The sequence below is a fragment of the Botryllus schlosseri genome, chromosome 8 (genome assembly GCF_051294905.1).
Source record: "Botryllus schlosseri isolate E-star chromosome 8, Bs_hap1, whole genome shotgun sequence".
NCBI classification, from domain to species: domain Eukaryota; kingdom Metazoa; phylum Chordata; class Ascidiacea; order Stolidobranchia; family Styelidae; genus Botryllus; species Botryllus schlosseri.
Window position 1 is genome coordinate 3,856,605 of NC_137243.1, and position 23,873 is coordinate 3,880,477.

General features: G+C 39.7%; 1 protein-coding gene across 1 annotated transcript; it reads left to right on the forward strand.

The window, feature by feature from the left end:
* The first annotated feature begins 1,463 nt into the window (after positions 1 to 1,463).
* On the forward strand, positions 1,464 to 11,803 carry LOC145444183 (uncharacterized). Its single transcript, XM_080322115.1, has 9 exons — positions 1,464 to 2,567; positions 2,634 to 2,750; positions 2,812 to 2,953; positions 7,129 to 7,266; positions 10,609 to 10,699; positions 10,764 to 10,875; positions 10,929 to 11,121; positions 11,178 to 11,362; positions 11,418 to 11,803. The coding sequence occupies exons 1-9, from the start codon at positions 2,517 to 2,519 to the stop codon at positions 11,733 to 11,735; spliced, it is 1,347 nt and encodes a 448-aa protein (XP_080178241.1). The 5' UTR covers positions 1,464 to 2,516; the 3' UTR covers positions 11,736 to 11,803.
* Positions 11,804 to 23,873: the final 12,070 nt, after the last annotated feature.

Below are 23,873 nucleotides of genomic sequence, written 5' to 3' on the forward strand. Positions count from 1 at the left end.
ACAAATACGAACCGCGGAGGAAAATGATGCGCCCCAAAATAAAACACCAAGTTGGAATCGAGTGCGTCTCACGAATGAAGACTTTTCTGTTACGTTTGGGTGGTTCCAATATTTTTGACTATACCGCCAATTCTGATTGGAGTTCAAGAAATAACATTATCCCACGAAGTGATTAATAAAAACCGGAAGATGCATCATCACTAATTTTGTGCCCAAGTTTATCAAAGACACCCCTCCATCAGCTCTACGGGTTAATCTGATCAGGTGGGCTGAGAATGAACAGAATTTTGTTACATTACAATGTGAAACAACCAACATTATCGACGAAATTCATTCAAGAGGAAAAGTTTCCGCGCTCTGCGTGACTACAAACCTGATTCTGGTAACTTTTCCTGACATTGATACTCGCTATTTTGGTGCATATGTTATGTATAGTAAGACTGCTGAGATGTTTTGCTTCTTCAATGAGAAAATTTTATACGCAAGGTAAAGCTCAAGAAATTTGTGACGGCACAGTACACCACAATGGCGCGCCGCGGTGCAAAGTTCCCACTAGCCAATTTCATGGAGTACTTATCGTCCACGGGACTCTCCGCTGGCATGCGGCGGTATATGTAATCGAAATGCGGCTTTCTACGATATCGGTGTATTATATGGTCAGGGGTGTACGAGTTTTGAGAAAATGTTGAAAGGGTGTACCACGATGATAAAGGTTGAAGAGCACTGTTACATAATATCAAGTGGTCTGGTTATTTCACCAAGCTAAGAATTGCACAGACAAAGTTAAATCCAGAAGCGTGATCCGACGTTATTCACAGTGATAAGCTGTCGACGGCAGCATAGCGAGAAAAAGTAATAGCTACGCCCGTTGTTCAGGCTTTAACACATATATATGCATATATATGTAGGATATGTATATTGTCGGCAGGAATTTAGTAAACAAGAGATTCTGGTGTTTTAACTAAAGGATTGTTCTCCGTAAGCTGTCATAGGCTAGGCTTACCATACGTCCTCTTTTAAGAGGATTTGTCCTCTTTTTTGACTTTTTTGAAAGTGTCCTCGGAGGACGCCCTTTTGTCCTCTTTTTTGAGATTTTGTCCTCTTTTTTGAAAATTTAGGTCAGATTTAGAGCAAATGGCGAGAGACATGCCGCAAATCAGCACGGAAGTGACGCTCTGGCGGTATGTCGGAGAGAAAAAACGGTGATTTTAGCTTAGAGCGAAAAGATGACCTTATTTTTTTTTTTTTTAAGTCATCTACCTGGCAATGTGGAGAGCAAAACGGTATTTTGAGATCTGAGCGCGGGAATGACCTTTTTTTTTTTTTTTTTCTTTAGTCAACAGATCGCAGAGTGGGAAAAATTCACCGTTTTTTTTGATAATTCTTCCCGGTTTTGCAAGTCTGAAATTTCTGAAAAAGTGTCCTCTTTTTAGATTTCCAAAATATGGTAAGCCTATCATAGGCGGCCTTGACTCCACCGACAAGAATTCAAAGTTTGGGTGTATTGTAATAATTTTAGAAACCTTTGTGTATAAATGCAACGTACACTGCAACATTTATTAAAATTAAGTGCAACTTTCACCATTTTAGTACAACAAAAACTTGCCCTAGCGATTAATGCAATTCCGCATAAACAGGTCAGCATTTATAATACCTGGTATAAATCAAGAGCCATTTTCACACGGATTCCGATAATCCTAATATTAATAATGTCAGAGCATATAGACCTCAGAATCGCCAAGAAATGTGAAATTCGGCATTGCTGTAGTGATAGCGTAGAGAAACAATAATCATTTGAGGTGCAGATCAATCTGCCTTGCTTCGTCGGTTGTTTGCTAACATTCTGACTTTCGTAGCGCGTAGGTTAGTTATCTACAGTGAAGCAAAGCGCGATCGACTTCGCAAACCGACGGTATTATAAACGAATGCAAACATTTACATTACATTCGATAGTATCATGGAGTTGCGACAGCCAACGTGTAATGCAGAGAGGAAATAATTTCCTTTACCGATGTAGATGTTACGTATTTTCCCTCAATACCTAACTTCAAATGGGGAGATATAGTTGTTTCTCATAGCCTGCGTGCGAAGAATGCTAATGAGATATGAAATAACAAGTAGCTAGGTCTGCTAGGATATTGGTATTATTCTTGCTGGCGGCGAGGGTGACCTGACATCGATTCCCTGTCGGTCTAGGAGGTTTAACTATTTTACGGGTTTTAATTATTCAGATATCTTTATACAATTGTAAACAACAAGTACGGAAAATAATTTTGATAAAGCTAACACATCTAAGCAGAAAGATACACCTGGGAAAAATCGTAAGCGCAAATATATATATACGTTCAGGACGGGTTTATTGCTGGGATAGGCCAGTTGGTCAATTTGGAAGCATTCTCATTCAGGTAGGACCGACAGCGTTGCACGCTGTCTGACCCTATCTTTGTCAGCGTAAATTTTAGGCCACGCGACTCCTTTACAAACTGGCAGAAACGGATTCTGATTCACGAGATAGAATGGAGAATTTAGAAGAAAATGGCTGGAATGTGAAACGCAAAATATCGCAGGTCCGGTCGCCCGCTATTTCACGGATATCTTACCGTTTTTCAATTTGATGGATACATCTTCTACAGTCGATAGAAGGCTTCATCTCGGAACTGCAGTCGCGAAAGAAATGTCTGATCGAGGAAGTAGACGCGTTGGTGGCCATGGAAAGCAACCACAAGCGCAAGGTTCGGCAAACTATAACAGTGAGTGAATCCACGAAAAAAAAGCCATCGGTGACGCTGCAAATAACAAAAACCTTCTCAGTTCACGACTGGTGACGAAAATCTCTTGCATTTCGCAATACGCAATTTCGGTGTCGTTTCCGCGCATCTGCAGCTCACATTGGGGGGTGACTTGACCCCGGAAAGGGTCTCAAGTGGCACGACTGGCGGCCCGCGGGCATCAGGTTTGCTCGGATTTTTTTTTTGTATACTTAAATAGATTTTGTTCATAATAGCAAGCATCGTGGAAGCATTAACGCTATATCCTGAATTGTTAATAGAATGATGCCGCGATTAGCTAATGCTACAGGGACGCCTGTTTTTTTTTTTTATCGCAGTGAAAATATGTCGTTATAGCTGACCTTGTGGCATGTCATGCACGCACGTGGCACACCACTATCGGTCAGAGGGGTCGGTGACGAAGTACTTGATCACAGATCCTCCCTTATCTAGAAAAGTCGAGATACATTTTCACCCATTTGCATTCTTTGGAACGATTCTATAGTTTTTGAATGGATTTTGAAAGTAGTCAAAATTTTGAGAAAATGAACTATGTTGTGCAATCTCATAGAACTAATATTATTCATAAAGCTGTTAAGCAGCAGAACGCAAGCAGAGCAACGCAGTAAATTGTCGCCAGACACTAGCTTTATCAACACCAGGGCTGGGTACAATGATTCGAGTACTCGAATCTGAATTGAGTAATAATTTTAATGATTCGAGTTGAGTAGTAAAATACGATTTTTTCGAGTACCGCTACTGAAATTATACGTTCCTTACCTCTTAAAGTTAAACTATCAACGAGAATTATAGTTTCGATCCTAATTTTCACTGTTGGAGCCTTGAAACCTTGATTGGCGGTATTGTAGCATTCGAAACATATAGTACAAAGCTATGAAGGTTACTGTACGTACGGTAGCACATTTCCGAAGTCATGATTATCCCACAACATTGTCACCAAGTGGGTTGAAATCGGTATTGTTGAAAAAATACCAAAGTATTTTTTATTTGATGGATAACAGACATTCTATTCTTTGTGGTGGCATAAACGGCACATAGGCTATTTGAACTTTGACGTGATACATTCTGTTATGACGTCATAATGAGTGATACTCGATTACTCGACTCAAAGCATATTACCATTATTACGTGTTTCAGAATCGAATCACCTAAGGTACTCGATTTTGTCCGGCGTCATTGATGGTTCAGTCAAGTCAATCGATTTTTGAAGGTGACTCGAGTCAAGTCGTCTTTTTGAAGCACGAGGTGTCATTGCATTCGCCTTCGAGGACCGCATTTAGAATTAGATAGACATACAAAAAGGTGTTCGTTTTGTATACCACACGCATAGGGCTGGGCAAAATCTAGTACCTAAGTGATTCGATTCTGAATCACGAATTACGCGTCGAGTCGAGTATTCGAGTAAACTCATTATGACGTCACAACAGACTGTACTATGCCAAAGTTCAAATGTGTAAACGTTGTGGGATGATCAATGATCATGACTTCAGAAATGTGTTATTTCCAGTAACGTTTGTAGCTTTGTACTATGTCTCGTATGCCGCGACACAGCCAATCAATGTTTCAAGGCTTCCTCAATGGGAAATAGTGTCAAAACTATAATTCTCGTTACTAAATTAACTTTCAGTTGCGAGGAGCGTATAATTTCAGTACTCGAGAAAATTGTCTTTTACTACTCGACTCGAATCATTAAAATCAATACCCAATTCAGATTCGAGTACTCGAATCATTGTACCCAGCCCTACCCACGCATGCATGGAATTGCTAAACTACGTAAGTAACTGTAGGCCTACAGCTACATGTAGCTAATCCTTCCGTCTATAATTATCCGTCAAAATAGGGGATAGAATACGAGACTCCAGATAGTAGAAACAAATTGATATGATGCATATCCACGGGATACAATTTAAGCCTGCGCCAATGGTTGACGAGTTGTTGTTGTTGTTGTTGTTTATTAAACACAAAGATGTGGCGCTTATCGTCTAACGGCCTTTTGCACCACGGTCAAAGACATAAAGGATACGATACGAGGCGGTCGTATGAAATGATGACGGATATCAGAATGGAGTAAAAACGATCAAATAACAGAAGAGCCTAAAACACTGAAGTTACAAATAGCGGTTACACGATATAACAAATTCAACTACATACGGAATTATACGAGAATCAATGAGTGAATCAGTGATACAAAAATTAACTTCCAATTGCGCACATTTATCGGTAAGAAATTTGCGATGAAAATCATATCTTGGACAACTAATTATAAAATGATCCACGGTTCCTGGATAACGACAGTGAATACAAAAAGGAGAATCAATCATTTCAATTTAAACAAATGGTTATTCAGACGACAGATGCCGGACTGTAGACGAAAAATAATATTTTCTTCCAGACCAGGGGTCGGGAACGTTTTTCGACCGAAGAGCCAAATTGGCTCAATATTTTCAACTGTATCTCCCAAAGAGCCATAAAATGTCAATCAACTGTTACGTCACAATTGAAAATTCGTGACGTATTGGTACCACTAATATATGGGATTCGTAGTGTGCGCCATATTTTCTGCCCACACGCGTAGGTTGAGCCAAACATGGTCACTACAGCTACAGCAGTACATACCCACTGCAGGGTGTGATACGACACCGATGTAGCGTTAGGGAGTGCAAGTGAGACAGTTCCTCACATGTTGTCAGGGATGAGTGTGGAAAAATTGTGAAACCTTCAATGATTATTATTGGTATTTTTATCGATGTTAATGAATGATTAGATTTTAAACATTTCTATTCCCAAAATCACGGAATTTTCATATTTATTGTTCTGAAATAAAGCACGAAAGGAGAGATAAGTCACAGTTGAGGCACACGGGCCAAGCCTCACCTGTGATAGCGCAACTGATTGTAAATACCTTGGAATCTATCATCCCTGATACTATTCAAATAAAATTGTCTGGCTGATTCCGAAAATCTAAATATTGATCGATTTCTTAAGTATTCGGCATAACAGCATAACGCTACAACGCTACACACCTATACATACGGTTCTAGAAAGCTACTGACGTTATCAACTAAGAACTTGGATAGCTATTGCATGTAATTTTAATTTGTAACTGTTATAATCACTTCCAAGGAAGTTTATGTATCAGCGTAGATCAGGAAGGAAATATGTATATGAAAACTGCATTGTCTTACAAGCGTCGCCATGTCAAGGTATCAATCAAGGTATCGTGCATTCGAGGCGCGCGATGGCGGGTAGATCGAATTCGCCAGTCGTGCTCGTCGCTGACGCGACTTCAACTTAAATTTGAGTTTTTTGACAAGGGGTACGAACCCCGAAACCTGGTTACCCCACTGTCTTGACCTCTACAAGACATGCTAATGCTGCCATGAGAATAATTATTCGGGCCGTAAAGAAAATTTACTAACAAGTTGTTGCAATATTGATAAATTAGGTACAAAAGAAAAATTTGTCAAAGAGCCATATCTTATACCCAAAAGAGCCATATATGGCTCGCGAGCCATCGGTTCCCGGCCACTGTTCTAGACGATTTCTACGTAAAGGAGGTTTATTCAAAATGAAAGAGGTAACATTTTTATAATCATGACCGTTGGTGGACGTTCGGAATTCTTGGTCCCATAGATTCAAGCAGTGCTGTAGGATAATCTTCCGCAAAAAGGTCGACGAGAAATATAAACTATAATCGAATTCAATTTAAATCATACAAGAAGTTTGGTTAAGGCGAGCAGGGCACCAATGGTTATAGCAGTGCTCTTTAACCTTTTTCGTCGTGGGGCATCCTTTCAATAAATACGAAATTTTCAAAGTGTACAGTAGTAACTAGTAATGAACCTTTATGGTACACTCTGGTATACTTGTCGCGCACTGGAGAGGTTTCACAACTACGCCACAACAAGTTTAAGTGAAGTCCGCACCAATATATGTCTATAAAGAACACTGGCATGTACCGTTATTTGCTTTGAACTGGTAGTTCCGTAACATTTATATCATAGAACTAAATAAGTATGTGTACTTTCAGTATTATCTCATAACGCTAGCTGATTAACATCACAGGATCAATGGCAGAACGGGGTCAAGATAAAAATTCCGGTGTTGCTGATGTCATGCCTATGTTAATATCACCCGGTACAAGCGTTTAGTAATGCATGTACTTGATATTCATACCAATATTTTCCGTATGAACCGTTGTCAGTTTAGCGAATACGACATATTTCGCTCGCTGCGTCGATAAAAAACCGAATGGTTTCGAAAATTATGAAAGAATTGATAATATTTCACGATAATGTATGGAACCTCGCACGCATTATAATAATCATGTTTGTCTTAGGATGTGCTACTTTGGCCGAAGGTGAGAATGCCAATCAAAACTTCACAAAGAGCTCGGTTAGCGTCGTGGCCGGAGATCAGATCAATGTCGTCTACAACATCACCGGTTCTGAAGGAAAAGCAAGTCCCGCAAACCAAGGTGAGTGTGTTGCTATTTTGCTCAATACGGGGCTTCAACTGGAGAGAATTGTATACTTCAGTGCTTTTCGGCCTTTTTGAGCAGCATCCGCAAATTCTTTTTATCCGCACAAACCATCCGAAAATTGTTGCACAAAAAGAAAATGGATGTTTTGTTCAGTTGCACAACAAGTAGGCTACCGGATTAGGCCATCAAGTGTATCATTATAAAGTCAAGAAATCTTTTCCCTCGTTTTTATTTCAACTATAGTGTGCTTATCCGTCTACGGCCAAATAAGTATTCGTTTTTTTTACAAGAGCTTCTATTGCTTGGAGGACCAGGACTTTGCAACATCCAGCAATACTCTTTTAAATAAAGCTTATTAGTCGTGAGTGAAAAAAGCGTGCTGGCAGATATCCTTTTTGAGAGTACGACACAAAGGTCCTGGAGGCTCGAGTTGGCCGAAGGGGTGCCTAATCCACACGCTTATTTTAATGCGTCTGCCTGATGTCTTGACAAATAAGTTCTAAAGCTATCAAGGAGAGTAGGCATTAGAGCTCGCTGCCTTGTGATTAGCTGCTCCGACTTGTGATTTATCTTATTTCCTTATTTCCTGTCTCGCGGGTAAATGAGAAGAGCAAAGAAAAATCACCGAATATATCTTGGTAATTATGATTAACACATGGAGTCCATAGAATGTCCATAGAATGTCTCGAAATGTTATACAGTAAATGACAACCCGACAGGACATGTGGTGTAATATAATATGAGTAATGTGTATGGTGTGAAATATCGATGGGAAGGAATACATATATATATATAATATATATATGTGTGTGTGTGTGTGTGTGGTCCAGGTCAGGCTAATCAAATTTTCAGTTGGTCCTGCAAGTTCGCAATAAATTACTTGGGTAATTTTTTATATTATAACTTATTTCTTAGAGTGTATAGGCACTACTAATCCCAGTAAATATCTGATTATACAAGGGGGGATATCAGGTAATCCTGTTTCTTGGCTTTGTTGAAACTATTTATTATATCATTGATTGTTATTTTCGAGAAGTTATTCCATACACCGGTTATTGTAAATAAATAATCCTTGCATACTGCATAGTGGTTGTAATTTTAAAATGGTGAGGGAAAGGTGCATAATATTATTTGAAAACTATCACGAAGATCAAAAAATTAATTTGCGATGAATTCAAAATCATTTGGAGTATGCGACTGAGTAACCAAAATAATAATAACTAACATCAAGTGTCATGATCATAGCTTATCACTAGGGCGATTTTTTTGACATATCAAAATTTGTCCAAATTTTGTAAAACATTGTAGCGTTAGGTCAAAATTTGTCAAAATTATTCACAAAGTCAAAATTTTTTTGACGTCTGCATTTCGTTTTTATCGTAGATTTTGCACTGTCGGTGAACTTATCATTTGATATTTTACAGCTTGTAGCCTACTTTATAGGCCTACCGTTATAAACGGCCAATTGTCCGCTCATTGTCAATCATAAACGGTCAAATAAAACAAATAGTTAGACATGGTGTTATGGTCAACGTACCGCAATATCTTAACTGAAGAAAGACTTCTTGGGCATTGCATCATTCTTATATTAAGTAGCGGCAAGCTTCTTAGTAAGGACATGCACTTTCTACCCAAGAATGTAGGAAAGTATCTCTCGTTGTACTACAACAAATTTTAATTATTTCTACCATAATACGTATTGTAACTACTGGAATTCTTCATATAGGGCCAGGTTTCGTTAAAATATTAGTTTTTTCATGTAAAAATTTGTCAGTTTCTAAGCCAAAAACGTTTTTTTCAGGCCAAACTACTTCGTTAGGACAGCCAGTTCCAACCAGAAATAAGTGGTATTATTTCAACATAATGTGGGAAAACACCTAATTTGTATACGTCAAGTCAAAACTTAGTCAAAATTCAGTTTGTTTAGGTCGAAAAAAGTCAAAATTTTGATTTTTTGGTCAAAATTCTTCTTTTTTAGGTCGACCTACTTATCACCTGTCGTCCTTAAAAGACACCTGCAGTATCGGTACCCAGAGTTTGATAAAGTAGCCAAGAAAGCTACTCGAGTAGAAATAGAAGTAGCGACGATAAAAATCTACTCAAGTACGAGTAAAAGTACTTCTTCCATAACCAACCTAAAAGTACTTGAAGTAGAAGTAGGATTGACTGACGTTAAATATGCTCAAGTAAGTAACTAGATGTGAAAACGATCGTACTTCGTTCGTATGGATTGCCAAAAGCTGCTAATTGAGCTATGCGAAAGGTGCAGAGATTAATACATATTGATGCATACAAGGAGGTATCCAATTTTCGACAGAGTAAGCATTCGTCCGCACCATGGGATGAAAATGATAGTATTGATATGGAAATGCGATGCTAATCCTCTGTTTACTTCAACAGCCTGTTTTAGAAAATATCATGGTATGGCACCCTCCCTCATATTATAAGGCTTGTAGTTTAGTCGAAGAGCAATACGGAGAAGTTGTATCGGACACGGTGTACACACTTGCGCGATTAGTAAACGTTAATAAAAAAAATGGTGGATCGTAAAAATGCGATATTGTGTAGCTTTATTTCCGGAAATTAAATGCATTCGTACACTTGCTTTTATACTTCAACATTTATGTTCTCCAGACAAAAGAACTGAAATTAATTAGAACTCAAGGTATGATACTGGAAATTGGAAGAGAAATAGAAAAAAATCGGAAATATATTTCACGTCTTTTGTCCAGAAAGATCGACTGCTAAAACAGGCGTAACGTTAAAAAAAGCCGGAATCCACTTTTCCATATTAGGACACGCTAGATTACGATGTGATAGACAATTGCTAGATTGCGAAACGGTAGTTTCAAGCGTTATGATGGGCCATGTTTACTGTGATGAAACATTTGAAATGGGCGATACTTTTGTGAAAACATGTATTTGACACTCCAAAAATACTGTGCGCGAAGCGCAACAAAAGTTCTGGGCTTTACTTGACTTTTATAAAAATTAAATGTTGGTACTCCTTGAAAACAGCCCCGAAATTCGTTAGGCTATCTTTCTTATTGGAGGATTAAACTACTTCTACTTGACAAACTGATAGTAGCAAAAAGTGAGTAAGTAGATCACAAGATACTACGAAGTAAAAGTAGCGAAAATCAGATCTACATGTGTAAGTACTAAAATTAGAGGAAAACTACTTGAGTACTTCGAAAAAGTAGAAGTACTTCGTTACTGACCACCTCTGGGTATTCGATACCTCTACTCCGATCGTTCCCATACTGGGATGGCGTTATGATAGTACATATGGTATAATGTGACGTTAAGGTTGCGTTATGAACCACTGTTCCATAGCAAAACAAATCCGCTCAAAACGACAGCCTGCGGAAAAATCGGAAGCGACAGAAGCCTTGCAGCGGTATCGAAACAAAGGAAAAGTGAAAAAGTGATTCGTTTTAGTTCCGCCGTAAAGCCTGAAATCAAAACGTTGAAATGAAATCTATTGGCAGGTATTTCGGGATGAAGGGCAATGACGAAGGACAGTTCATTGGTCCACATGGCATTTCCTCAACGGTCTCTGACGATATCGTGGTCGCAGATTGCGACAACAATCGGATTCAGGTTCGTTGTTTTGTTTCAACAACTGTTGTATGCCTCAACATTCGTGCTTCAAGATCTTCGACGTGAACGGACAAGTGAAGGGGGTATTCGGGAGCTACGGAATGTCAGAAGGTCAATTCGATGACGTGCTTGACGTGTGTGTGACGTCACGTGGGTGGATTGTCGCCTCAGATCATGGCAATCATCGAATCCAAATATTCGACGAACAAGGGAGATTCGTTCGGGAGTTCGGTAGCAGAGGATCAGGTGACGTGTGCGTGACGTCACAGTGGTCGGTGATGGTGACGTCGATTTCGGTTCAGGTGATGGACAACTGGACCGACCTGGAGGAGTGGCAACGGACGACAAGGGTCTAATTTACGTTTGTGACTGCAACAATTGCCGAGTTCAAGTCTTCTCGGAGGAGGGAAAGTTCGTTCGGAAGTTCGGTTCTGTCGAAAAGCGTTTCCAAAGACCGAATTTTCTTTCCGTGACTTCAAACGGCAGAGTACGTGAGTCGTCAGTTCCATTTGAACTCTCGTGACCTTTGATACTTTTCGCAGGTGGTCGTCAGTGACTCCAACAATCACAGAGTTGTGGTTTGCGATTCGTTCGGCCGCCATCTTGTCCAGGTCGGAACGAACGGGTCTCAGTTCAAGAGACCGCGAGGTGTCGCCACAGATGATCACGGCAACATTATCGTCGTTGACAGCGGCAACCACCGGATTCAGGTCTTTACAAGCGACGGAGAGTTCGTGTCTTGCCTCGGTAGCGAGGGTTCTAAGCCTGGACAGATGAAGAAACCGCAAGGAGTTTGCGTTTTGTCAGACGGAGGAATCGTGGTCAGTGACTGGGGCAGCAACAGAATACAAATCTTTTGACAAACCAGATTCGAACGGGACATATTCCAATTCCAAGTTCTATTTGTTCACGTTTTCGAGCAATAGTTTTAAGTTAGGGTTGCCATACGTCCGGAATTTCCCGGACATGTCCGGAATTTCACTGAAAAATCTGCGTCCGGGAGGAATTTCTAAAATATGCCCAAATGTCCGGAATTTTGAAGGCTTGAAGCAGGCTCAAAAGTTTTTCGTAAATCAACATAAACAATAATATTTTAAAGCTGATTTATGCTATTCAAAATTGTTCTTCGCGCCGCGCCCGAGTTAATGCAACGTATAAGGATATTAGTATGGGCACCAGGCACCACCGTCGCCAAAAGATGCTATCAAAATAAATATAAATACCCATCATTTACTGAAAGAAGTCTGATTGCAATCGCAATTATAAGCCAACGGTATATTCCTAGAGTTGGTTGAGGCCGATTGGATGCTTCAGTCACAGACGGTGGTTGCAAATGCTGGGGTCGTTCGCCTTTATCTGGGGATCGCGATGATGTTGGACGTAATCAGCTTGCTAGGCCATGAGTAAGTTTGGGCAAGCTGAATTTTTTTTAGTAATCAGCTTATCAAGTTTTGAGCTTTATTGCCACGGAACATATTCAAGTCGGTCGCGACCATGAAAGGTTGGAAATCACCGGATGTACAAACTGCTGGTGCATTTTATAGTAGCCTAATATATGGAAGAATCAATATTATTGACAGAATTCATACATAAAATTTTAACAGCCAAATGCATATAGTAAGTGCCCAACAACTTACATCGACTACCCTATGGTGGGCGGAAGGGGGCAGAAAAAATGATGTATCGGACCTGATTAAAACACATAAATAGATAGCCACACCGACAGGGCTGTCAAACACAATCATGACAGGCCAGACACAGCCCGCCAGATGATTTCATCCGGCCCGTGGAGGAATCTATTGCAGATCCTAGCAAGTAGCAATCAGCAGAGCTCACATTACAGATGGCCCAATTCATGACCTATATGTTCCACTCCATTCCTGCATAGTGTATAGAGTCGATGGGCAATGTTTTGCTAGTGTGACGTCATATTGACGGTCAATGTGTTACACCTCATTTTAAAATCCGCTAGTGGGCGCTAAAGATTGTCCGGAATTTGCTTCATAGAAATATGGTAACCCTATTTTAAGTAGGCTATTGCCAGGGCATGGTATGATATGGTATGGTGTGAAAGTATGGTATGATATGGAACGAAATTTCGGTATGGAATATGGAACTGTGCAAGTATGGAATCGTATGGAAATTTCCGAAGTATGGTATGTAACTGTTTTTCCATACTTCCATACTATTTCAATAATTTGACAGTTTTGCCAGAACCATGACAATGATCCTACATTCGATTTGTCCAATTGATTGCTTGCCGCAGAAAATCGCTCACTGTCTATGTTCATATCTCAAACTGAAATTCATGACTCACCCATCGCGGTCGACATCTATTTGAATACAAAAATGTTGCGCAACGCACATATGAGGGAAAATCATATTAATGACAATTATTCCAACCTAAATATCGTAAAAACTAATGATATTCGACCGCTGACACGTTAGAACTTGCTTTCGCTTGTCGTTTCTTCCACTCCTTGAACTACCAAGGGGGTTTTAAAATCGTACGCTCTGACAATGTAGAAGTTACATGAGTATCGTTATCAGTTTGTTGAACTTGGAAATAATTTTCTGCGCTTTCGTAGGATGATCATCACGCAATATCTATTTGACATGACCATCACTGTATTTCAAAAATATGTAGCCTGTCTTGGAGCGACGCTGCGATATGCCGGCCTCCAACACGCATTGTAAGTTGAAGAAATCTGGTAATATTTGATTAAAAAATATGGACACCCTGATATTGGCTCTATTAAAAGACGATTTTGTACTCCATCGATGCAGCTGACTAGATGATCCGTAAGGATCGTATCGCTGCCACCTGTATTTTACTTTTTCAATGTAATTTGTTCTCAATAGAAACTGTCTCTGTCTCTCTGTGTGACCCACAGCCATACTCTAGCAGTCTAGCTAGATCAACCAATCGGGCGTCGTCAGTTACCCGTATTTTAACTGTTTTTTTGCTATAACTAGTTTTGTGTTCACAATAGAGAAAACTGTCTTAGGACTTATATAAGCAAGATGTTTCTGCAGCTTTTGAGCTATATATCATGACTCTACCACCAGTGGTTGCCGAGATATGGAATTTAACCACTCGTGCGCAGAAATTGGGGGGCTGCCAGCTAGAAAATGGGGCAACCCCTAAATTCAATTTTTATTGAAGTTTCATGTCATTTGTCGGGATTGAAGAACCCCCTTTTTTCGATTTAAAAAAAGTCATTTTCACTCCACCCTGAATGAAAAGTGAAGCAGATGATATAAAAGGCAAGCGACAAAATGAGGTGGCATGTGGCGGAATGCGAGAACGATGTTAGGTCGTGGTCCGGCAATCCTGAAGGCTGACTAGTATTCATTTAGAAGAAATTGCGTATATTTTGACCTGAATGTGGACATGCTCGACGACTGTCGATCGACTGATAGATTTTGCACTATGCGTTCAAAATTATCGGCCTTCACACAGGTCACAATACTTATGATAGCATTTCAAAAGGGTACTGATACGTTAGGATCGCAGCCTTCACGAGTGACTTTAATAATCAATATAATATGAAAAATTATCCACCCGGCAATGAAAAACTGAAAGGACTGAATATATATATATGTATTATGTATGGATGGTCCGTATAGATATGGAGGCTTTTTGCACCATGTCTGTTCAGTGTTCATGTTCATTGATCAAACTTATCTCCCTATTGGAGAATATGACACAATCCATCGGTTATTGACAGGCAGTGTTATTTTTAACATATGCCCAAAATACCAAAAATAGCCTATTTTTGGCATTTTTCAGATTTTATTGTTGTCAGCCTTTTTAGCAGCGAGAGTAAAAACCGAATTGACAACGGTGGGGGAGAGTCAATTCACCCAATACAAAACCGACTACTTCTGCAACATGTAATCCGAATAGTCGATTTAATATGCGTGCTTAATTACCTGCATTCACAAATCACAATACCACTTATGATTACAATTCAAAATCGTTGCTGACATGTTTGGATCACAGTCTTCACTCACTAACCCAGAGGTCTCAAACAGGCGGCCCGCCAGAGCATTTTGTGCGGCCCGCGACGACATTTTAGATTTTTATTAATTTGAGAATATATAAGTGTCACATAAATCTTTTCAGGTTATAAAGTTAAAATTCCCTCTTAAATTGCTCCGAAAGCCGGAACCAAATTATCAAATTTCACTATCTCATCAATTGCAAACGCTACCATGGAAGATTCACTATTTCGCCACATTTCCAATTCATGATGACAAAACCTGACCCTTAGACGAATCGTGACTGACATTTGTGAGTTGGACTTGGACGCGACCTTTCTTAGAATTACTCAGACTCGGACTAACTCGATGGCAAAATGAAAATGACTCGAGTGGACTCGGAGTGCCGTGAATTTGTTGGAACCATGGACGCAAAAAACTAATCGCGTATCAGGGGAATAGTAATACATCAGAAAGTCACAGCTTGGTATTTCGCTCACTAAGCAAGTAGTAATGGCAACCATTGGCAATCTGTTAGTTACATCTTTTGTCGCTAAACCATGTTATTAAGGCCACTTAAAGGTATCGAGTACCGTAGTGATACGCTCCAACGATGTAACAACAATGGGATGGGCTGTTCGGCGTTCCGACATTTCAATCACTAGGACACATTCATTACTATATTTATATTATATTTATATTTTTTCTGCTCCTCTAATTGAAGATATTTTGCAATGAGATTAATAGCCTACTTATCAGAAGTATACCTGAATCCTGGATTGGAATTACAATGCTCAACTTAAAAATGTCTTGATATGAAATCAGTCTCTATCAATCTGTTAAATTCAAAATATTCATAGTAGCTGCAAAATTATAACCCGATAGCTTTTATGATGGCATCATACATTTGTCCGCCCATATGGTGCCTATATCTTATAATTAATATATATCAACTACAACAACAATTCTATTCAAATAGTCATAAATGTGATGATTCTTTCCGTGCCAGGCGTAAATTGATACCAGAGTAAATCACATTTTGACGATGTGTGTTTACTGTCAGTCTGCTGGATCGGCTCACTTTCAATAGGACAATTCCCGCCAAATAAGGCCTACTTGGAAAGACATAGACTACCCCTATAAATGCTGCGGCCCGCGGCGTCGTCAGAACTGGAAAACTGGCCCGCGAGCACATTTGAGTTTGAGACCTCTGCACTAACCGGACACAGTCTCTCAGTGCTGATTGCACAATATGCTGACATATGCTGACACTCAAGTAGAAGTAGAAGTAGCGACGAAAAAAAATCTACTCAAGTACGAGTAGAAGTTCTTTTTCAACAAGCCACCTGAACTATTAGAAGTAGAAGTAGAATTGACTGACTCTAAATCTACTCAAGTAAGTAAGTAGTTTTGAAAACAGTCTTAATTCGTTCGCATGGACTGTCAAAAGCTGCGAATTGAGCTATGCGGAAGGAGCAGGGAGCTTGATTCGCATTGATGCATCCCAGGAGGTATCAATTTTCGACAGAATAACCATTCTTTCGCATCATGGGATGCAACTTATAGTATTGATATGAAAATGCGATACTAACCCTTTGTTTATTAGATGACCCCGTTTTAGAGAATATCATGGCATGACGCCCTACCCCATATTATAAGGCCCCAAATTTAGGCGAAGAACAATACGTAGAAGTTGTATCGGATACGGTTTCGTCACTTTGCGCGATTAGTATGCGTTAATAACAAATATTTTGGATCGTAAAAGTTATATTAAGTGTAGCTCTATTTTCGGAAAATAAAGGCATTACTACACTTTCTTTTATGCTTCAACATGTATGTTCTGCAGACAAAAGAGCTGAAAGTAATTAGAACTCAAAGTATGATGCTCGTAATTGAAAGTGAAATACATAATACCACTTCTAAAAAGCGGAGAATATATTTCATGTCTTTTTTCCATAAAGCTTCAAAAGTGATCTGCTAAAACAGGCTGGATTTTCCAGATTATCCGGACACGTAATGGGCTGCTAGATTACGATATGGTAGGTAATTGCTAGATCGCAAAACGGTAGTTTCAAACTTTATGGTAGGCCATATTTACTGTGATGAAATATTTGATTTGGGCGACAATGCGGTGTGAGCGGAACCAAGCAATCCGGTACTTAAATTATATTCACTGATAATTTCGAGAAAACATATTTGCTACTTCATAACTACTGTGCGCGAAGCGCAACAAAATTCGTGGGCTTTACTTGACTTTTATGAATATTAAATGTTGGTACTCCGTGAAAACAGCCACCAAATTCCTCAGGCTATCTTTCGTCTTGGGGGATTAAACTACTTCTACTTGACAAACATAAAAAAGCGAAAAGTAAGTAAGTAGATCACAAAATATTACGAAGTAGAAGTTGTAGAGAAAATTGGATCTACTTGAGTAAGTACTAGAAGTAGAGGAAGACTACTTGAGTACTTAAAAAAAGTAGAAGTACTTCATTACTGATCACCTCTGGACAAATAAGAAACAAACGATACCAAAGTAGAATGCACGAACATAATTGACCTCCCCTGTAAGTTGGAAGTACAAGGTAATTTACGTTGGCCGATAGAATCAGTTTGTTTCCGAATTCTAAGCGGATAACGTCTTCTCGACGTTCGAGCAGGACTAGTTGCAGGACGCTGTGCCCTATTTCTGACCAATGGCTGCTCATCTTGGGACTGTTGAGGCTGAGCAACTTCCTGTGTGGCTATATTCCTATCAATGGAAATCAAGCGTGGCTGGAGTTGGTTTTCATGCCTTCTCCAATACCCATGATCTGTTTTGACAATGTACACCACACGTCCCAGTATTTCCGTCACCACGCCAGCAACCCACTTTGGTCCGCGTCGGTAACTGCGAGCGTAAACCTAGGAACCAATCTCGAAATGAGTAACTGATTATCTAGGCGTAACGGGTTTTGATTTGTCCAAGGGCGAGCACAAACTCAACAAATTGCGCGGCCGCCGACCGTGTAAAATTTTAGCAGGCGTTTTCCAGTCTATGCCCGGCTGCGGTGCACATCGGTACGTAGCGAAAAGTGTTTGGAGCGCGAAGGTAATATCTTTTCCCGCGTCGCAATTTTCTCTCAATCCAGCTTTTAAAGTCTGGACGAAACGCTCCGCAGGGTGAAAAGACGGTAATACGATATGGCTGATTGCCAAATTCAAACGAAACGTATTGAATTCATTCGGTGCGAATTGCCGTCCGCCATCCGTGACGATTGTTACGGGCAAACCGTCCAAATCCATCCAAGGCCACTTCCCGGAAGGACTGAAATCCTGCAGCCGATGTTTCATCGATCACCAGAGAAAAGACTGTCTATTTCGATATGAGGTATGTCAGAAATCTGGTCGTAGAGGTCATATCAAACCTCTGTGCATGCCTACCAAACCTATGTATCACGCAACAGGTCACATCCGTCAATTTCTGCTCAGTGCCACTCCTCTCCTTCGATATCGATCAACTATGTCGACGAGTAGGAAACCATCTCTTGATGAACTCCGGCTTTAACGACGTTGCCAACACGGTGGGACACTGCTGCACCCTCCGGCATAGTGAAATAGACTGCGTACAAAACTTTGGGCTCTCCAAAACTCTCCGCATACCATTGCTCTTTCGTAACGTACGGTGACAAGGCACTGAAAGTGAACGGTAGTTGCACTGTAACCGTGTCGGTGGGTTCCGAAGTTCGAGTTGGCTTAAAATTGGCAGTTCTCGACGTACACCGTGGGCAAAACATTTTCAGTATCGATTGGAGCGATGCTTTCTTCATGACCGCTAAGGGAACGCCTGCTTTGGATGCAATTTCCTCGCAGATGGTCAAATCGCAATCATGTAATACCATTGACATTTGTGATTCTAACGACAAATTGGTATCTCTTCAGTCCAAATTTTCCTCCGTTTTCTCTATTGTCTTAGGACGATGCACCAAGACAAAGATGACAATTCACTTGAAACCTAATGCCTAGCCCGTATTCAACAAGCCACGTCTTTTGTCTTTCGCAAGGCAAATCGCTCTTCAAACCGAATTGAATAGATTTGTCAATCAAGGTATTCTCGAACCAATCAATTACAGTGATTGGGCAGCACCAATTGTTGCCGTCACTAAATATGATGGATCAGTACGCATTTGTGGTGACTTCAAAGCATTGAATCAAAAAATTCAGATAGATCAACATCCCCTGCCCTCCTTAGATGAAATGCTTATTTTCAACTAGAATTAGATGATGATGCGAATAAATATTTCATCACAGTAAATATGGCCCACCATAACGTTAGAAAATACCGTTTCGCAATCTAGCAATTACCTATCATATCATACTCTAGCAGCCCAAGACGTGTCCTGCTAATATGGAAAATCTGGCTTTTTTGATCGTTACTTCTGTTTTAGCAGATCACCTTTGAAGCTTAATGGAAAAAAGACATGAAATATATTTTAGGCTTTTTAGAAGTGGTATTTGTATTTCACTTTCAATTCCAAGTATCATACTTTTGAGTTCTAATTACTTTCAGTTCTTTTGTCTGCAGAGCATACATGTGGAAGCATAAAAGCAAGTGTAGAAATGCCTCTATTTTCCGAAAATAAAGCTACACTAAATAGTTTAGCAATTGCGCTTAGCCGCAAAAGCCCACTGAATTGTGTCCTTGAACACTATCCATACGCCGGAAGTACATTCTGACAAACCTATTATAGAAAACTCTGTTACTGCGTAAGCGACAGCGACCATAATAATGTTAACCGGCAAGAAATTCATAACGAATCGTGATCCGAGGTTATTCACAGCGATAAGCTGCCGAAGGCAGCAGTTTTGCGAGAAAAACTAATAGCTACGCCCATAAGGTCGTAGTATAGATGAGTTTCCGCGGATGGATCCACCAAAGTTCTTGTTTAGGTTTCAGGACATATATGTACAATTGTACATATATATCTAGGATATGTATATTATCGGTAGGAAACAAGACATTCTGGTGTTTTAGCCAAAGTATCTTCCTCCGTAAGCTGTCATAGGCGGGCTTCACCCTACCGCCAAGAATTCAAAGGTTGGGTGTTTTCGGTGGATATCATGTAACGTAAAATCTAGGAATATACACAGGGTTGCCATCGACATGGACCAAAAAATAAGGACAGTCGAAAAATTGAATTAGCATGAAAAGCATTTTTGTACATATACTGTGTTTATACCAGCCGTGGCATATCACATTCCATACTTTTCACCAGAAACAATCTGCTCCAGCAACTCCCTGTTATTAGAAAGTGCTTCATAGATCTCGCGACAGCTCAGTTCTAGGTTTACCTTTATTTAGGGCCAAAACAGCACTTCGTCAGCCCCCCCCCCCCCCCCCCACAAAAATATCCTTTGTGTTGCCCACCTGGGGTGATAAAGCAAATTTCGTCACCTCGTTAAGGCGAGGCGTCAACCAAGATGGAAAAAGACCGCACAACAAGTTTAGACAAAATCATTTTTGAGCGTATGGAGCAACAACTCTAGTAACAATACTTGTAGTCTTGGTCCTGGCCGAAGAAAACTTATTTGCAATGTTGGAATCGGGGAATATTGCTTTGAACAATTGCGATGTGTAATCGTTGGTGAGGAATGATTGCTGGTGTTTGACAGTATAGAATGCCTAGGTACGCTCTGCAGTAGCTGCCTTGTAGTCTGAGGTCGTTGGTGCTGATCGACTTGTGGAAAAATTATTCATCGATTGGCTCAAATTAATCATCATGACACACTTCTTGTGTTTTGGGGTATCAATGTAAGTTGAAGTAGCGGTCTCTCCTATGGCCCCCAGGTTAATGTCACAATTGCCGACATTGCTATGTGCGAAACACTCGCCCTTCAATCTTCCTTAGATACCGTTGAATTCTCTCTCATAATCGACACGAAAAACGTTTTTACGCCTGTTTATTTCAACTAATCAGATTTATCCTTCTCTGTAGGTAAAAATATATGCGCAAGTGGAATATAATTTGGAAAAATTTATCAATGATTTATAGCTTTACTACTTTTTAACCAATGTGTCGACTGCACTGCGCCCTTTTTCACTACACAATGAATGCTGCTTTCCCCACAGCCTGAGCTTATTCTGCTGTATACCAAACAGCGGTAACCTGGCATTGCTGTTTACTGCTAAAATGACGTCTGCTGCGGTAGCTTGGTACGGCCGAAACTGCTGTACCACCACTCACTGCCCTAGCTATCTCACCACTTGTGGTGCGTGTACGTCACGAGAGTTCCTTTCATTTATGATGTCATAAAATCTCGACGAATAAGCTTAATTTTAGAATATTATGCAACATAGATACCAGAGGAATACGATCACAAGTTTTGTAGCGGTTGAAAATAAGACAAAACAAGGACGCAAGTCGAAAATAAGGACATTTCTTAGAAATATGGACAGTCGAGTTTTCTAAGACGTGGCCCTTCAAAATAAGGACAAATCTTAGAAATAAGGACGGTATGGCAACCCTGAATATAGAGGATTAATAGTTCTTATGCGAAGATAAAGTATAAATGATGGTAAAGGAACGATACGGAAATAATACAAACAAAATAATTGATATTATAAGCAGAGGGAAGTAATATATATAGATAGCCTAGGATGAATATGACGCAGTCTAAAGCAACTTTACCATAATTGATATGCAATATAATAGCAGGATCCAGTATGATAACCAAATCCATAAACTGTACAAACAGAGTAATGATCCAACATCGTAATCCGGATTGATCATAGTATATTGAGCTGCCGTGAGGTGGTTTTTAGGGTAATGCATATAAAAAAAATAAAGGAATAATAACTCAATTATTAAGAGATGATGGAAATGCGGTGTGGAAAGAGATATAGATATGGGGTGTTGGCAGATTAGATGTTATATAATATCAAGTTGTCTGGTTATTTAATCAAGCTAAGAATTGCACAGACAAAGTCAAATCCAGATGCGTGGTCCGAGGTTTTATTCACAGTGATCGATATAATCTGCCGAAGGCAGGACAGCGAGAAAAACTAATAGCTATACGCCCTTACGGGCGCAGTATGGAGTTTCCGCGGATGGGTCCACCAAAGTTTGAGTTTAGGTATTGAGACATATATATACATATAAATATATTTAGGATATGTATATTGCTGGTAGGAATGTAGTAAAAAGACATTCTAGTGTTTTAGCCAAAGGATCTTCCACCGTAAGCTGTCATAGGCGGCCTGACCCTACCGACAAGAACTCAAAGGTTGAGTGTATTGTAATAATTTTAAAAACCTTTTGTATAAATGCAAGTTATTACTGCGACATTCACGAGAATTAAGTGCAACTTTCACGATTTATATACAACAAAAACTTGCCCTAGTGATTAATGCAATTCATCATAAACAGGTCAGCATTTATAATACCTGCTATAAATCAAATGATATTTTCACACTGATTCCGAAAATCCTAATATTAATAAAGCAAATTAATAATTAATAAAGCAAATTTCGTCACCTCGTTAAGGCGAGGCGTCAACCAAGATGGAAAAAGACCGCACAACAAGTTTAGACAAAATCATTTTTGAGCGTATGGAGCAACAACTCTAGTAACAATACTTGTAGTCTTGGTCCTGGCCGAAGAAAACTTATTTGCAATGTTGGAATCGGGGAATATTGCTTTGAACAATTGCGATGTGTAATCGTTGGTGAGGAATGATTGCTGGTGTTTGACAGTATAGAATGCCTAGGTACGCTCTGCAGTAGCTGCCTTGTAGTCTGAGGTCGTTGGTGCTGATCGACTTGTGGAAAAATTATTCATCGATTGGCTCAAATTAATCATCATGACACACTTCTTGTGTTTTGGGGTATCAATGTAAGTTGAAGTAGCGGTCTCTCCTATGGCCCCCAGGTTAATGTCACAATTGCCGACATTGCTATGTGCGAAACACTCGCCCTTCAATCTTCCTTAGATACCGTTGAATTCTCTCTCATAATCGACACGAAAAACGTTTTTACGCCTGTTTATTTCAACTAATCAGATTTATCCTTCTCTGTAGGTAAAAATATATGCGCAAGTGGAATATAATTTGGAAAAATTTATCAATGATTTATAGCTTTACTACTTTTTAACCAATGTGTCGACTGCACTGCGCCCTTTTTCACTACACAATGAATGCTGCTTTCCCCACAGCTTGAGCTTATTCTGCTGTATACCAAACAGCGGTAACCTGGCATTGCTGTTTACTGCTAAAATGACGTCTGCTGCGGTAGCTTGGTACGGCCGAAACTGCTGTACCACCACTCACTGCCCTAGCTATCTCACCACTTGTGGTGCGTGTACGTCACGAGAGTTCCTTTCATTTATGATGTCATAAAATCTCGACGAATAAGCTTAATTTTAGAATATTATGCAACATAGATACCAGAGGAATACGATCACAAGTTTTGTAGCGGTTGAAAATAAGACAAAACAAGGACGCAAGTCGAAAATAAGGACATTTCTTAGAAATATGGACAGTCGAGTTTTCTAAGACGTGGCCCTTCAAAATAAGGACAAATCTTAGAAATAAGGACGGTATGGCAACCCTGAATATAGAGGATTAATAGTTCTTATGCGAAGATAAAGTATAAATGATGGTAAAGGAACGATACGGAAATAATACAAACAAAATAATTGATATTATAAGCAGAGGGAAGTAATATATATAGATAGCCTAGGATGAATATGACGCAGTCTAAAGCAACTTTACCATAATTGATATGCAATATAATAGCAGGATCCAGTATGATAACCAAATCCATAAACTGTACAAACAGAGTAATGATCCAACATCGTAATCCGGATTGATCATAGTATATTGAGCTGCCGTGAGGTGGTTTTTAGGGTAATGCATATAAAAAAAAATAAAGGAATAATAACTCAATTATTAAGAGATGATGGAAATGCGGTGTGGAAAGAGATATAGATATGGGGTGTTGGCAGATTAGATGTTATATAATATCAAGTTGTCTGGTTATT

Coding starts and splice junctions, on each gene's coding strand:
- LOC145444183 (XM_080322115.1), top strand. CDS start 2,517: ATGGAGAATTTAGAAGAAAATGGCTGGAATGTGAAACGCAAAATATCG. Junction 10,700..10,763: donor AACAAAGGAAAAGTGAAAAA/GTGATTCGTTTT, acceptor ATCTATTGGCAG/GTATTTCGGGATGAAGGGCA. Junction 11,363..11,417: donor CCGTGACTTCAAACGGCAGA/GTACGTGAGTCG, acceptor TACTTTTCGCAG/GTGGTCGTCAGTGACTCCAA.